The 14,080-nt window shown below is 33.5% G+C and overlaps 1 protein-coding gene across 1 annotated transcript in view; it reads right to left on the bottom strand.

Annotated features, from left to right (window-relative positions):
• The window catches only part of MALRD1 (MAM and LDL receptor class A domain containing 1), a 215,277-nt gene that overhangs the window by 192,476 nt on the left and 8,721 nt on the right, over positions 1–14,080 (bottom strand). Inside the window, exons 5-8 of the mRNA XM_031614457.2 lie at positions 13,651–13,744; positions 9,542–9,685; positions 5,869–6,026; positions 864–956 (exon numbers count right to left, since the gene is read on the bottom strand). Of these exons, the coding sequence (XP_031470317.2) occupies positions 864–956; positions 5,869–6,026; positions 9,542–9,685; positions 13,651–13,744 (489 nt within the window). The remainder of the gene's footprint in view (positions 1–863; positions 957–5,868; positions 6,027–9,541; positions 9,686–13,650; positions 13,745–14,080) is intronic.

Genomic DNA, 14,080 nt, shown 5'->3' with positions numbered 1-14,080 from the left:
ATCTTCCATTAAAGTCAATATCCAAAATTACAAAATCTTCTAGGACTATCAGTTCTCTAGTTGTTCAAATGGAAAAAAACAACAACACTAAAAATATTACAGTTACTTAATTACAGTACCTTTACTTCCCTAAGCACAAGTGATCATGAAGTTTCTGTACAACAGAGAAAAAATTTGGCTGCATAAATCCTCTTCAGATTTTTTTTTGTTTTTGGATACTACAGATAATCTTATACACATCTGGTTCTTTATATATACTTTTTCTTACAGGAAAAGGAGATGCAAGTGATAACAATAATTTGTGATACAGCACCTTTACGAAAATGCATTTATTTGATACATGTCAAAGTGCCAGTGCTCGCAGTAGGCCTTTTCACAGAGATTTAGCAGATTGTTGAAACAGTCAATTATAAAAGTAATTCACATTATTATGAAAAAAAATGTTGACATAAAATTACTTAAAATAGAAGCCTTTAATTCTTTTCTGTAAATTAAAAAGAAAAAAATCAAGGGGGAGATACTCTCTCAATTATTCATTCATGCCATTCCACTGAAATCACACAATCATTCACATCATCCCCAGTGACATTTGTATTTAAGCAAGCAGTTAATAACTAAGATGGACTCAGTTGCTCAGCTAAAGTATGCTGAGATATGCATGCATTTTCTTGCATGTTATGGAGGCCAGTAGTTTTATGCTGTACACTGACCTCTGAACAGAATTTTACTCAACTGAAGTAATGAAGAACAGAGCCATTCAGGATATTCATATAACCTTAACAAATTCCTAAATATCCTAGAACACTTATAGAACAAGGTAAAGCATTTTCAAAAGACAAAGCACTTGCCTTTTTCACTCATACCTTTAATTTTTCTAGACCTGTTGGTATCTGTATGTACGCTTTGTCCCATTCTTTGTTAGTCGTGATGTTGTTTTCCCACAAGACATACTCCTCCTATGGAATGTAGAATATAATGTTATAAAGTTATCTTTTGACCTTCTTTTGATCAGTCACTTACTGTAATTGATTTTTTTTTTAATACCCTAGACAGATCATTACCACATATATAGTTGTGAGGAAATACAACATCAGAAATTTGTTTGCAATCTTTGCATCAAAATCTCTGTGAAGTGAGGCAAACAAAAATATTTACAGTGATTAAATGTGTTATTATTAATTATTAGAAGCTAATGTGGTATTTAATTAACTTGAATAATATGTAAGTTAAACCATACTATTGCTAGATTTAACTATATGTTTCCATGGCATTCTCAACATCAGCTCCTCTTTTAGAAATAATTATTCCTCATAAGTTGTGTTACTATGAGATTTAGTTGTCTTTCTTAGAAAGAAGCTTTGAGGTCTGCCAGAATTACCCAATAAACTGTAAAGAAAACATATTTTTTTAATCTGTAAAGCAGAGTACTACCCAAAGTCTAAGTAATTTTTTTAGTTACTTCAATTCCATTTTTACTTTACCTCTTGGAAATGATAGCAAGAGTGCCAAACATGCTAAGGTTCCCTTTATGCAAGTATTCAAAGCCCCCTTAATGTAACAATCTGACAAAAACAACGTTCATTCTGCTTCTTGTTGTGATCTCAACTGGAAAACAATGGGACCAATGTAAAGAAAAGGAGCATAGTAACATGAACTTCCAAGCCCTGAATAAAATCTTCTCAAAAATCTGCACCAATATGGAGCAAAACAAGAAAACTGAAGGGGGAGGGAAGGAGAAGAGTAGGAAAATTTAATATAGGATATAAACAAACAGACAATTACAAAATCAACTGTGAGGTGAGACCCCTATTGTGATACTATGCAAAGAATGTCATATCTTTTCCCCAAAGGATATTACAGAATTAGAAGCAGTTCAAAACCAACCAAGCAAAAAAGATATGAAGCAGGATAAGAGAAACAGAAACTACGTTGTACAGAGAAAAGTTGAAAGAATAAAAAGTGTACCTTATATAGAATGAATAAATGGAAATATGATAGGTTAAGAAATTCCATTAATTTCATAGACAAGGAGAGTTATCTCTTTTCTGCTTTGCAATATATAAGTAGTTATCCTCTTTTCCTACCAAGGATTCCACTATTTTAACAAAAAGTTGAAAGACCAAATCTCCACTGAGTAAGCATTCAAAAATTAGTTTTGGAAAACTGTAAGACAGGGCTAAGTCAATACCCTAATTCCAAGCAAAAAATGATATAAGAGAACAAATTTTGACAAGCCATATGACACATGAGCCACATAAAAGTCAGTTGCGAGTTTTCACATTGGTATAAGATGTGGATATTTTTCAAGTAGTTCACTTGTTACGTACTCATAGATACTTATCAAAAGACTTTCAACATTGAGGACATTTCAAGCTGTGCAAATCATGCTTCTTTTTTGCTAAATAATTCAGTTTCCAGAAAAAATCTGCAACATCCAGATATAAGACACAGACAAGGACGGTGTACCAGAAATTGCACTTCATGACAGGTTGAAAGTACAGCCTGGTTTTAACCGTGGTTTAAATGATTTCTTTTAGGAATATGTAAGTGACAATATCTGGGTATGTATACATCCCTACACACATACACACCAGTAAACAATAAATGCAAAGGATTCCTACAAGGTACACATGTGTTTGAAAGAAGCCTGCGTGTATCTGTTAACTACAATTTTTTTCACGTGTCTAATCCCTTAGGTACCCATTCTCATAGCTACCTTTCTTCCCAATTTATTTGAATAAAGATAGCTTGTGGAAGTAAACTATTGATTTTTCTGCTTGCACCAGTATCCAGACTTGCTAGGGCCGTTTTCACACTGACATCAGGAAATAATTTCAGGGGCAGCAACTTTCCAAGTCAGTTATTGTATTATAGACATTACATTACCCTGTGATTTTGTACAGCTCTAATAAGCCAATAACATGCAATATTTTCTATCTTCACAATGTTTCTCTGTAGTGATACTTTCATTACTTCAGTACAAATGGATTAGACTCCCTAGCACATTCCTTGCTTCTCTTGCTGTCTTTTAGAAAGTTCAGTATATCAGTTTCACTGTATTTTCCCCTGAGATTTATTTTAGTGATGCAGCGACATTGTTCAAAATACCTTCTGTCTATTCCCCTTACAATGGTATAACACTATCTGCAAACAATTTTTGTAAGACTAAAATGAACAAGAATTATAGCATTTGTTTCTTCTTACCATTTTTTTTCCCTACGATAATGCTACTCAGAGTTGAAGAATGAAAGAGATTATCATTGACTTCTTCTTATCAACTCATTTTCTGAACTACAGCATTTTTTATTTTTGACATCTCACTACAGATACTTTCACATACTGCTGTGCAACTGCTCTCATCATTTTGTCCCAGCTTTTTTCATCTCAGTGTAATTTAGAACAAATTCTTATTTGTTCCTTCAAAATGATTAATGCACAGTCTTTTACTTCTGCAGATGAGTGTGGTGGCATGGGTTTTGCCAGCACTGCTGAACACTCACTGAAATTTTAATGTCTTAGTGTAAAAACATACCTGCACATATAAGCAGAAGTTGAGACTTATTTTATTTTTAATATATATCCTTCTATTTTGTAAGCTATACAAGACACCCAAAGATTAAGAAGTTAAAAGACAGAAATGTTTCCAATTAAGTAATAAGCTTATAGGTAATAGAGAGAACACAATAGACTGAAGTCAATAGTATGTTATTTGAAAACTGAAAGTTAAAAAAAAAATTTTCAATTTATCAAATGATGAAGATGATTAACACTGCCAAACGTGAATGCAGTCATGGGCAGATAGAATATTAAATATATATATAAGCCTGAAGCACTGAAACCAGGAAGGAAAGAAGTACTAAATAAATACATAGTGAATGAAATATCTTACTGCAAACAAATAACTGAAAAATTGTGAAGAAACTACAGATCCTTTGTTCTCCCAGTTCTCTGTTATAGGTAAGGGAAAAATATACAAAGATACAAAATATACAATTACAGAGCAACTGGCTGACAGTTGACCACTTCTAAGACACTGAAACAAATTGCTAACAATAGTGGCTAGAGAATTAAAAATGAGAGACCTACATTAATTGTTTTTGTTGATGAGAAAGTCACATTCAGCCAGTGTAATCTATTTTTTCTTGACGTTATAAACAACATTGAAAAAAATGGAAATGTCTTGACTTTATTAAGGCTTTTAAAAACCTCACAGGACATTCTTGAAGCAATTTGAGATTTGGTACAAATACCAAACAAACAAACAAAAACCCAGTAATTTTCTCTATACTCCATATTCAAGAACAATTCAAATTCCCTATCATCCATCTATTGTCATAATGTCCATTTTAGAAAATATTCTTACTCATCTCTGGCCTCTCTTTTAAAAGGGGGGAGGAAGGCTAGGAATACATTGGTAGCATTTGCAGTGCAGAACTGAACTGAGAGGTGTACACTAAACACAATCCAGTTGCTGTGTCAAGCTTATCTGTACAGAGCCATAGTAAGAGTTAGTGCAAGGCAGGAGGTTCTAACCAGTAAATATAGCAAAAGTGAGAAAACTGCATGCTACTGGATCATACTGAGAGGTTATTTTGAATGACAAGCTTCAGGATAGACTCTGTTGTTTTTCATAATCAGAATCAGCATTGGATTCTCATTTCTACTCAATATTTGGCTCCTTTTGAAAATTCACCGTTTTTTTCATAAACAATTAAGCAGCAAAATATACAAAAGCTATTGCTTCCACTCATTTAAGAAACCTTCCAGATGAGTTTGTATTCAAATACAAGTTCTCTCATGGTGGTTTTTTTTTTTGGTTGGTTGGTTTTTTTGTTGTTGTTTTTGGGGTTTTTTTGCTTACATATTTTGTTTTTTATTTCCAGGAAAGGAAACTGTTAAATAGAATCCATTGTTCCTGCCTAAGCAAACCATAGACATCACCATTCTTAGTGTCTCTCAACGTTACAAATCTCAGTGTATTCTGACCAGAATACATTATAGTTCCCTAATATGGTAGCAGGTCACAGAAAAACACAATTATTCTCTTTATAGATGGGAGAAAAAAGAAAAAAAAAAAGAAAAAAGAACCTGCAGTCTTTCATAAATGCTTGAAGATGTAATGGAAGAGAAATAAGATGTTTGTTACATGTTCTATATTTAGACCCCTTGACAAGTGTTATACTTGAGGTTCTTGCATTCTAACTTTGCAAACTAAGCATTAGTTAGATCAGTCTTTCTAAATGCTTGTACTGTGGGATAAAAATAACTGAAATCCAACATAAAGATATGAGACATCAGCAAGATCACCTGACCACTGGCAGAAAGATTCCACAATGCAAGGGAGCTAAGAAAGAAATAACTGTTACTATCCAATTGTCATTTGTGTTTCATCTTGATATGGTTATTGTATCTATTAATGGTAGAAGAAAATTACTTCACTACAACAGTCCGCAAAATGAACTGGGTGGCTAAGCAAGAGTTTTCCAGGCATAATAAGTCAGTAACTTCATTCTGTACCTTCATAGAGAACAAGCATAGTTTCAGCATTCCTGATGCTGTTTTTCCCATTTCCAGTGCAGAAGGTATACTAGAAATTTTGCTACTATAGACTTTTCCCTAACATTCCCAAATCATTTCAGTCTGTAATAGTTAGAGCTTCCCCTCGAAGTCTTATTGCAGAACATTCATCACCACACTAATTTATAGGCAAATATTCAGTTTTTACAACTGCATTCAACAGTGGAACAATACAAAGTGACAAAGTTAGTTCACACAAACTAATTGAGGGGTAAGCATGTGGTATCGTGTGTTTCCTTGCAGTTTGGCTGGAAAGATCTGGGCTTTTGTAAATGAATGCATGCTTCTTACCTGATTGGTATACAGCACTGCCTTGAGAACGCTGTTATCTGCCATGGAGTACTGAAATTGAAAATGGCAGATCTTGCTGGAGCAATGACACATGGAGCTGTTTAGATAAGCACTTCTGTATAACACACTGTCATTAGCTTCTAGACACACCAAATGGTCTAAAAAATTAAAAAAAAAAAAAAAAAAGCACTTTTTCACAAAACAAATCTTGTACGTCTCAGCCTTTGAAAATAAGAATTGCTTTGCTGTAGTTAAACCATGGCCCCATTCCTCTTACAGTGGAATCTGACTGTCACGCTGATTATGTGACTTGGATGTTACCTAAGTATTTCCTATTAAAAAGACAGATATTTATCTGCATTTTCCCCAGAAACCAAGAATGACATCAGTTGACAGTATCTTGAACTTGTCACTTTCTGCATTAAAAGCTGTAAGCAGCTACACTTTGATACCTACTCTCAAATGTATTTGGAAACTTGGTTTTCTTCCTTCCTATTACATTTTCCAGGAAACATCGTTTATAGAAATACTTCTGTGGAATTTTCCAAATAAGGGGAAAAGTGTTCTTCTTCCTTACTGCTACAGGAGGCAAAAGCATCTCCACCATACGTAATTAAGGTCTTTAGTTTTCAGCCAGAATTTCTGCAACAAAGTGTTGAGAGCATATTGTCTTTCCCTCTGAAGCAGAAAAGCAATTTGTGCTCTTCTTGACCTATTGCCCTTTATAAAAGCATTCCTACGGAGATTTAAAAGAGTACTCCATCCCTTCAACAACGTCTTTTATCTGTCAGAAATAAAAAGGCTAAATGCTTTATCAAATATAGCAGATCTTTTTCCTCCTCTCTCACGAGTCACTGAATATTTTGCTATCTTCTGAAGCAGCTGTTATAATAAACACTGATTAAAGGTCTTGAATTTGAAATTTCTATATTCACATATCTGAATGCAAGTTATTTCAGATGCAGATGTTACCAAAGTTATTTCAAGTTGAAGGGAGAAACTGTCATTTCAACACGGAAAACCCCTGATTTTATAAGAGACCACATTATTTTCCTTTTGTTGTCAGCTTACACTTCATGGTATGCAGTATTTCATACCAAAATATATGCTTGCAATTTCTTTGGACAATTCCTTACTACTTCCTTACTTTTTCATAATTTACAGCCACAACAGTTAAACATGATAGAAGTAAAATATTACAGAGGTAACCCATTCTATTTGAAAGAGATCAATGAATGCAAAGAGCTTCTAGCTGTTTGGCTAGATTTTCCTGACTTGTAATCTATGCTATTAACTTCTAGAGTAACAACTGAGCCTTTAGATAAAACTGAGTCAAAGAATGGGAGCTCTTCCTTTCTAGCAAGTTCTCTTCCATAGCAAGGCAGCTCTCTCTGAACAACTGCCTTCTAAATTTCCCACTCAACTCCTCTGGGGAAGAAGATTCAAATCTGACCTGCCGTTGTTTCTACTATTTGGAGATAAATTTTGAAGAACTCCCAAGTCAGGAGCATGAATCTTAAAACCAGTAACAACGAAGAAGTTAATGCAACAAAACAGATTAGACTTTTTCATGTTTAAAATAGTTACCTATGAAACACCGATTTTAAAAGACATGAAGCTATCTTTGATTATTTTTCTTCAATTTCATAAGCACCACACTTGTTACATGAAGAATTGGTTCGATTAGTTTCTTATTAAATAAATGTTATCCCAGATGCAGGAAACTAGATTAATCCAATATAAGAATAAATTATGGAAGCGATATAGTATGCAGGAAATAACACTAAAGAAAGAAAAAGTATTTTATGAACAGTGCTAAAGGAGAATATAAAACCTCTGTGAGGACCTTTGACCCTAGAGAAATTAACAGAAAAATTATAGAGAAAGTACAATACAACACTAGAGAAAAGAAGCAATAAAGGTACAAAGAAAGAAGTCAGCCAAGAACAAAACATTTTATTAAATTTAAGAATGCCAAGAAAGGAAGATTATTCAAAACCTATAAACAATCCTTTCTCTATAAATATAATTGCTTAGATCACTGCTTCATAATTTATTTTCTTATATCTCTTCTATTTATAGTAGTAAAAACTTTGATCAAAATCAGAAACTAAAGCTTAGTCAAGCTCTATTTGCACTGCAAGTTTGAGCCATCAAGTATATTTTTGCTGTTTGCATACCATCTCTCTAGCTTTCAGATTTTATTTAATATCTAGCCTTTTAATTTACGCATCTAAAAATCTGCATGAGTTGAAATGATTATTATATTGAAAGAGAAGCTGTCATTGTTCAGATTTTTCAATACCTTCCAAAGTTAATGAAGAGTTAACTGCTGTGTGTTGTTTTGACACTTATTTGTTCTCACATTTCCTTTTTTTCCTTTATGATAGATATCAAAGGGCGGAGAGCTTCTCCAACCTGTTCTTTGTACTATGTGTGAGCCTTCTCAGTACAATATTTATACAGTAATGCTCAAGCACCTATACAATAGACATTTCAAAACGTGTTCTGCTTCTACAAAGGTTTCTTGTACTTTACTCCTGTAAAAGCTACTTACATAATTTCAGTGTCATTTCTATTAGCAAAATATTGCCATAAAAGAGATATCCATACCAATTACTAGATTATACCAATACTAATTACTTCTTGTTGTTAGATGTCCGTGTGGAAATTGGAAAGGTACTCTGACTGATTTTCTTCTTTTCAAAATAAAATATGCTTTACTAATCTTTATGCTCTCTGTTGTATATAAATGTTATCTTTCAGAAATTCATTTTAATAGACCTTACACATTTTTGATTAATATTTTATTGAAATAAATGCTGAAAATTACTTTAAAAATGTTTCTCAAATCAAAACAATACCTAATCATTCATTCTTCTGCTATCAGTGAGATGGAGCACACTTCTGTGGGCACAGAGATCAAGCAGAAAACCATGTGCTATCAGTTCCTCAAAACTGCATCACAAATCACACCATTACAAACAATTGTTACTTAGCCCCTCTGAAGACAGTCTCTATTGAAAAAACAAACACTTGGTTGGCATGGCAATTCCATTTCATGTTACAACACACACATCTGTATCCATTAACCTTTCAAAAGACTTTTTACATAAATCTGTAGATAAGCACTACAAAAACAAGCTTCGAAAACAAGTTTCCTTATTTCTGAAAATTTCAACTGTATTATTTCTGTTCTGTCTTTAAAATCATAAACACTTTTAAATTAATTTTTTCTCTATTGTTCACTTGTAAAGGTTTTAATTAACTTCCTGATCACATGCTCAGAGTCATACTACACAACAAAGACAGCCAGGAATCAAAACAAAACAACAAACAAAAAAAAGTACACAAAACAAAGGAACAATGCCAGAACTTCAATGAATTTAAATTAACTGAAGATCTGTTGTATCAATCTCACACTAAGAATTAAGTATAGAATAAACTGATTATTAGTTTATATTGGAATTCTTTCATTAAAATCTACATCTTACTAGCATACATGTTCACAGCATCCTTACTAAATAGTTGAAGCAAAATCTAAATTAAGTATAAATTCATATAATCACTTGTCATTGTCATGCTCTATTTCCATACTGGGTCACCACTTTTTCCCCAAAAGAACCAAATTATCCATGACAGCTAGGAACTACACATTAACTTTAGTTCTCACCTTTAGTGTCATTGCTGTGAACTTTCACAGAGGAACAGGAAGCAATCTTGTGCCCAGATTGCAGTTGTGCCTGCTTTGTGGGCACAACTGGCTGATCGGAATTCCACTCACACATGCCAAGCTCAAAGTTGGAAGTCTGTTGTGCTAAGAGACAAAGGAAAGCAATCACTCAGCTTCTTAACTTATTAGTTATCAAGCTATTTCTCATTGGATATATTTGCTTGTTAAACTGGCAATTTTTCTGCCTCTGGTTTCCTCAAGTGTTCAGGCTACTGATGAGAGCTATTTAGTATTTCAGGCTGCTGCCTTGAGTAATACTATTTTTAAAAAAAAAATCCTTAAAGAAAAATGATTTTTTCAGAGCAGTGGGCTGGTATTTGTGTTAGCTGATAACTGCAACCTTGGTAAATTCATTCCCACAAAAAGTGTAGCCAGGAAACATCAAAAATGACATGTCATGAAGAAAAATATTTATGTTCTTTCCTACATGATGCCACCATAAAATCATTTCAAACTGAGAATTTCAGTTTAACATTTCCATAATCCTTGCAACAAAAGACTTCATTTTAGAACCAAAAGATTCTGAACACACCACCACATTTTTAAGAATTTTTAAATTCTTGAAGCTTGATATGTCACATGGTAGATGTAAAATGTTGTGTAATTAACCATGGCTAGAGGAAGAAAGTCATGATTTTAAGCATGATTTTAAGTACAAAAAATGTCTACTTTTCAACATTATTTCGGTGTAAAAGCAATCTTCTATTTAAGATGAACTTTTAAATTGAAGTCAAAATACCTCAGAGAGAACACAAAGATTTCTAATGATTTGGAGAAAGCAATTTATGTTGATATACATACACATTACTCTCTATAGCATCTCAAAGTCATTGTGATATTCAAAACACTGATGTCTCAGTAATACATCCTGTCCAACTGATGCTATAAACCTGTAATTTCCTCCATTTATTCCAGTGTTGCATAAGAATATTCCCTTTTCTTCAGCCAAGTGCATCAACTGTGAAGAGCTTGCTGGCAACTTATTTCCCATGGAAAATGTGAAATACTAGTTTGATTCATAAAAAATTGATTGCCAAATTCCTACACTTGAAGAGAGTTGCAAATGAACTCAAAGGGAGAGTCGAGTTCATTGTTAAACACTAATTATTGGAAATATTTCAATTAATTCTGCATTTTTATTTCATTTATAAATATTTGAGGACTTTTCCTTTGCAAATAATCTGTCTCTTGAAACAAAACACCCATTTTCTAATATCTAATAACAGTAATATTAACCCATCCCCACAACAATTCATTCTAATAACCTCACATCAAGTACTGCATTTTTTATATTAAAGGTTATATCCTTGCATGAACAGAATTAACTAAGGAGTTATATTTAGCTGGGATGATGCCAGTTGTAAAATTTCATACTGGATTTTTTTTTTTACAAAGTTTAGAAGTAGTATGTACAAAATACAGCAGTTTTCTAGGAGAGTTAAAAAGGAAAAAGAAAAAAATCACACTAACATTGTAGACAAGATAGATAGTTTCTGCATTGCAAGCAGAATCAAGGGGACAACACAAATACCTCATTCTCCCTCAGAGTATTTCTGTTTCATGCCTTCAGTGTCTTTGTTCTCATGCCTGTGGCAAAATCAGTCCTAATAAAGGAGTTCTTTGTATATTCTCTGTCAGTATTCAAGAGGGATGTCTTAAGGGCAATTGTAGATACATGGATAAGAATATAAAACCTTTGAATGATACATCTACCAGAGTTATAATTATAGGAGATCGTGTTACATCTGTTCTAGAAGACAATTTTACTATTTTCTATTTGATAGCTAAAGTAGTTATTTTGTATGATAATTGAAGCAATTTGACAACTGTTGGGAAGAAAATAAAACTAGCATTGCTATGCTCAAAATTGTTTGTATAGACCAAAATCTCCTTTTCAAAACTGGACATGAGAATGCGAGAGTGTATTTTGGGGATAGAAGGGTAGAAAAAAAGACTTCAAATCTTCATGAAATTACATTTGTTTTTAGCTATCAAAGTTTGGATCAGGAAACTCCTAAAAACACAAATGCATAAGCTACTTTATTCATGACCCTAACAACACTTTCATACAAATGAATACATATGCACAGTTCAGTTCACATATGTTTACACTGGCACTGAAAATCTGAAAGATTTCATGGATTTTCTACAAATTTAAAAGTCCAATTGTATAAAAGCTTAACAAGATATTCCTTACGGAATACATAAAAAAAAGTTACTTCTAATTCAAGTTACCATTAACCTGACCTTTTATTTTTATCACTGGAAGATGTTCAACAGTAAAATGACTCTTTCAGGGAGAAAACTAAGATTGTTTGATGTGTTCCTTAGCTGCTGCGAGCAACTGCAACTTAAATTTCTCCTAATGAAGTTCATTTCTAATGTTGACACACAGGATAAGAATGGGCTCTTATTGGACTACGTCTGAGCACTGTAGCTCAATATGTGTACCCTACTGCATATTTCAATTGTCATCTTAGGTAAGTTTAGCACTTAGATTTAATAGTACTGTTGAGTACATGTTTGTTTCTATTTTTAATGTTTTTCTCTCTTTGAGACAGTATTTTATCTCTGTGACTGATATGCTATTTGTTTATGTTTGCTTTAGAAGCACTTTACGAAAAAAAAGGAAATCAGTATATTTGTATGGAGAGACTGAACCCACTCACTCAAGTAATCATGTACATTGCTAGATTCTGGCAATGCTTTTTGTTGTTGTTGTTGTTGTTTATATATATATATATATATATATATATATATATATATATATATATTTTTTTTTTTGAGCCTGTCCTTTTATCTGCGGAAATCCTCCAAAGAACAGAACAAAGCTGTGAGAATTCTACATGTTTCTTCTTTTTTCATAGGCAGTTTCAAATTCAACTTTGAGTTCACAGACAAGTATGCACATAGTTTTAAATTAGCATCCTTGCTCATTTAAGTAGCACTGCTAGGAAACCTCTACAAAACAGAAAAGCAAGATTGGCAACAACATGAAAACATTTATATGAATTTAGCTTCTGCAGCTGTTCTTTTTTTTTAAAAAAGTCAAAACATGGAAAGCCTTATACAACTGAGTCTAGTAAGCTCAAACTTTTTTTTTCTACAATAGAGATCCCCTTTGTATGCCTGAATCTTCAAGGTTTGTGTCTTGTTCTTACTACAATTTGCTTATGATTGCTCAGCTTCTAAAATGTTAACCACATCCTCCTATTTCCCCAATGGGACCTCCAGAGAACTTTTTTTTTAAACTACAGTACAAAAATGTAAAAAAAACTTGTTTCTGATGCGCGTCCAACATGGCATCCATACCTCGCATTAAATTTCAAGACCAGACCCTCACAGTCTGTGCCATGTCTCAGAGGCAGGAAGCAAAAGGGATGTTCTGAACCAGAACTGTACTGAGCTGAGGCTGTAGCCTGAGTACAACACTGCAATCCTCTTCTGTAATATAGAGCAGCAAGTAATCTAATTTTTGCTAGGATGGGTTGCATTCTTTTCCCATGAAACTGTGTTGGGTTAAAAACCGAAAGACTAAATGTTTTGCTGCAGAATCTCAACATGCATAGATGGTTCAGCTGCAGAGCTGACAGCCTGACTCTACAGCTCTTGGATGTAGCAGAGCAGAACAAAATAATTCCCCCTACAGCTGAGGAGCAGGACCTGTTCACATTTTTTACAATAAACACAAGTGCTATGGGAATTTCCCTAAACTCAGCTCTGAGGCTTTCCCTGAATTGTATGAAAATATCAGTTCTTTGGTCTGATTTTGGGCAGAAAAAATCTTTGGCCAATGAGACCTTAGCGTTCTCCTATGCTGGTATATGTAACATACTAGGTTTCTTGAGGTCTTTCTTGTCATTCTTTGTAACTCCCTTTAGATGTAATTTGACAGATGATGGTTTAGAGGAATGAAAATTAGTCATGTAAAAACACGGAGTTAAGAAAATCGTTAAGTACCATATGTCTCTCTCTCCTTTGTGTTTCTCTTCTAATCAAAACAAAAAGCAAACAAAATGAACAATTTCCTAAAAAATAAGTATTCTTACCAGATGCTAGAGAACATCCTTCACTGAAAGAAACATCATCAATAGCAACTGTTACATTTTGTCTCTGGTTCTCCACCATCCCACGGAAGATAACCTGCAGAGTTTAACATGAAATCAACAAGAAATGACATTCACCGGTGCAACAGATGAAGGAGCAAAATCAAACTAATTTTACTAGAAAATACCTGGGAACCGAAGCAAAATATATTAAAATCTAAGCAGGGATCATAACATTTAGGAAACAGAAAGGACTGTACATTTTATCAAACCATTCTTCCCTCAGAGAGTGGGAAAAATTTACCAGTGCCCTGGAACAAAGTCAGGGCAACAAACACCTTTTCAGTTTAAAAGCCTTTCATCAACAAGTTTTCAGCCAAAACAAACCTTGAAGAGTACTCAGAATGAAAAGCAAAACTCAACATTTATTCTG

Source organism: Phasianus colchicus, chromosome 6 (assembly GCF_987193195.1).
Source record: "Phasianus colchicus chromosome 6, bPhaCol1.hap1.1, whole genome shotgun sequence".
Lineage (NCBI taxonomy): Eukaryota > Metazoa > Chordata > Aves > Galliformes > Phasianidae > Phasianus > Phasianus colchicus.
Note: the sequence above shows the minus strand (reverse complement) of the source record. Positions and strands in the feature narration are given on the sequence as shown.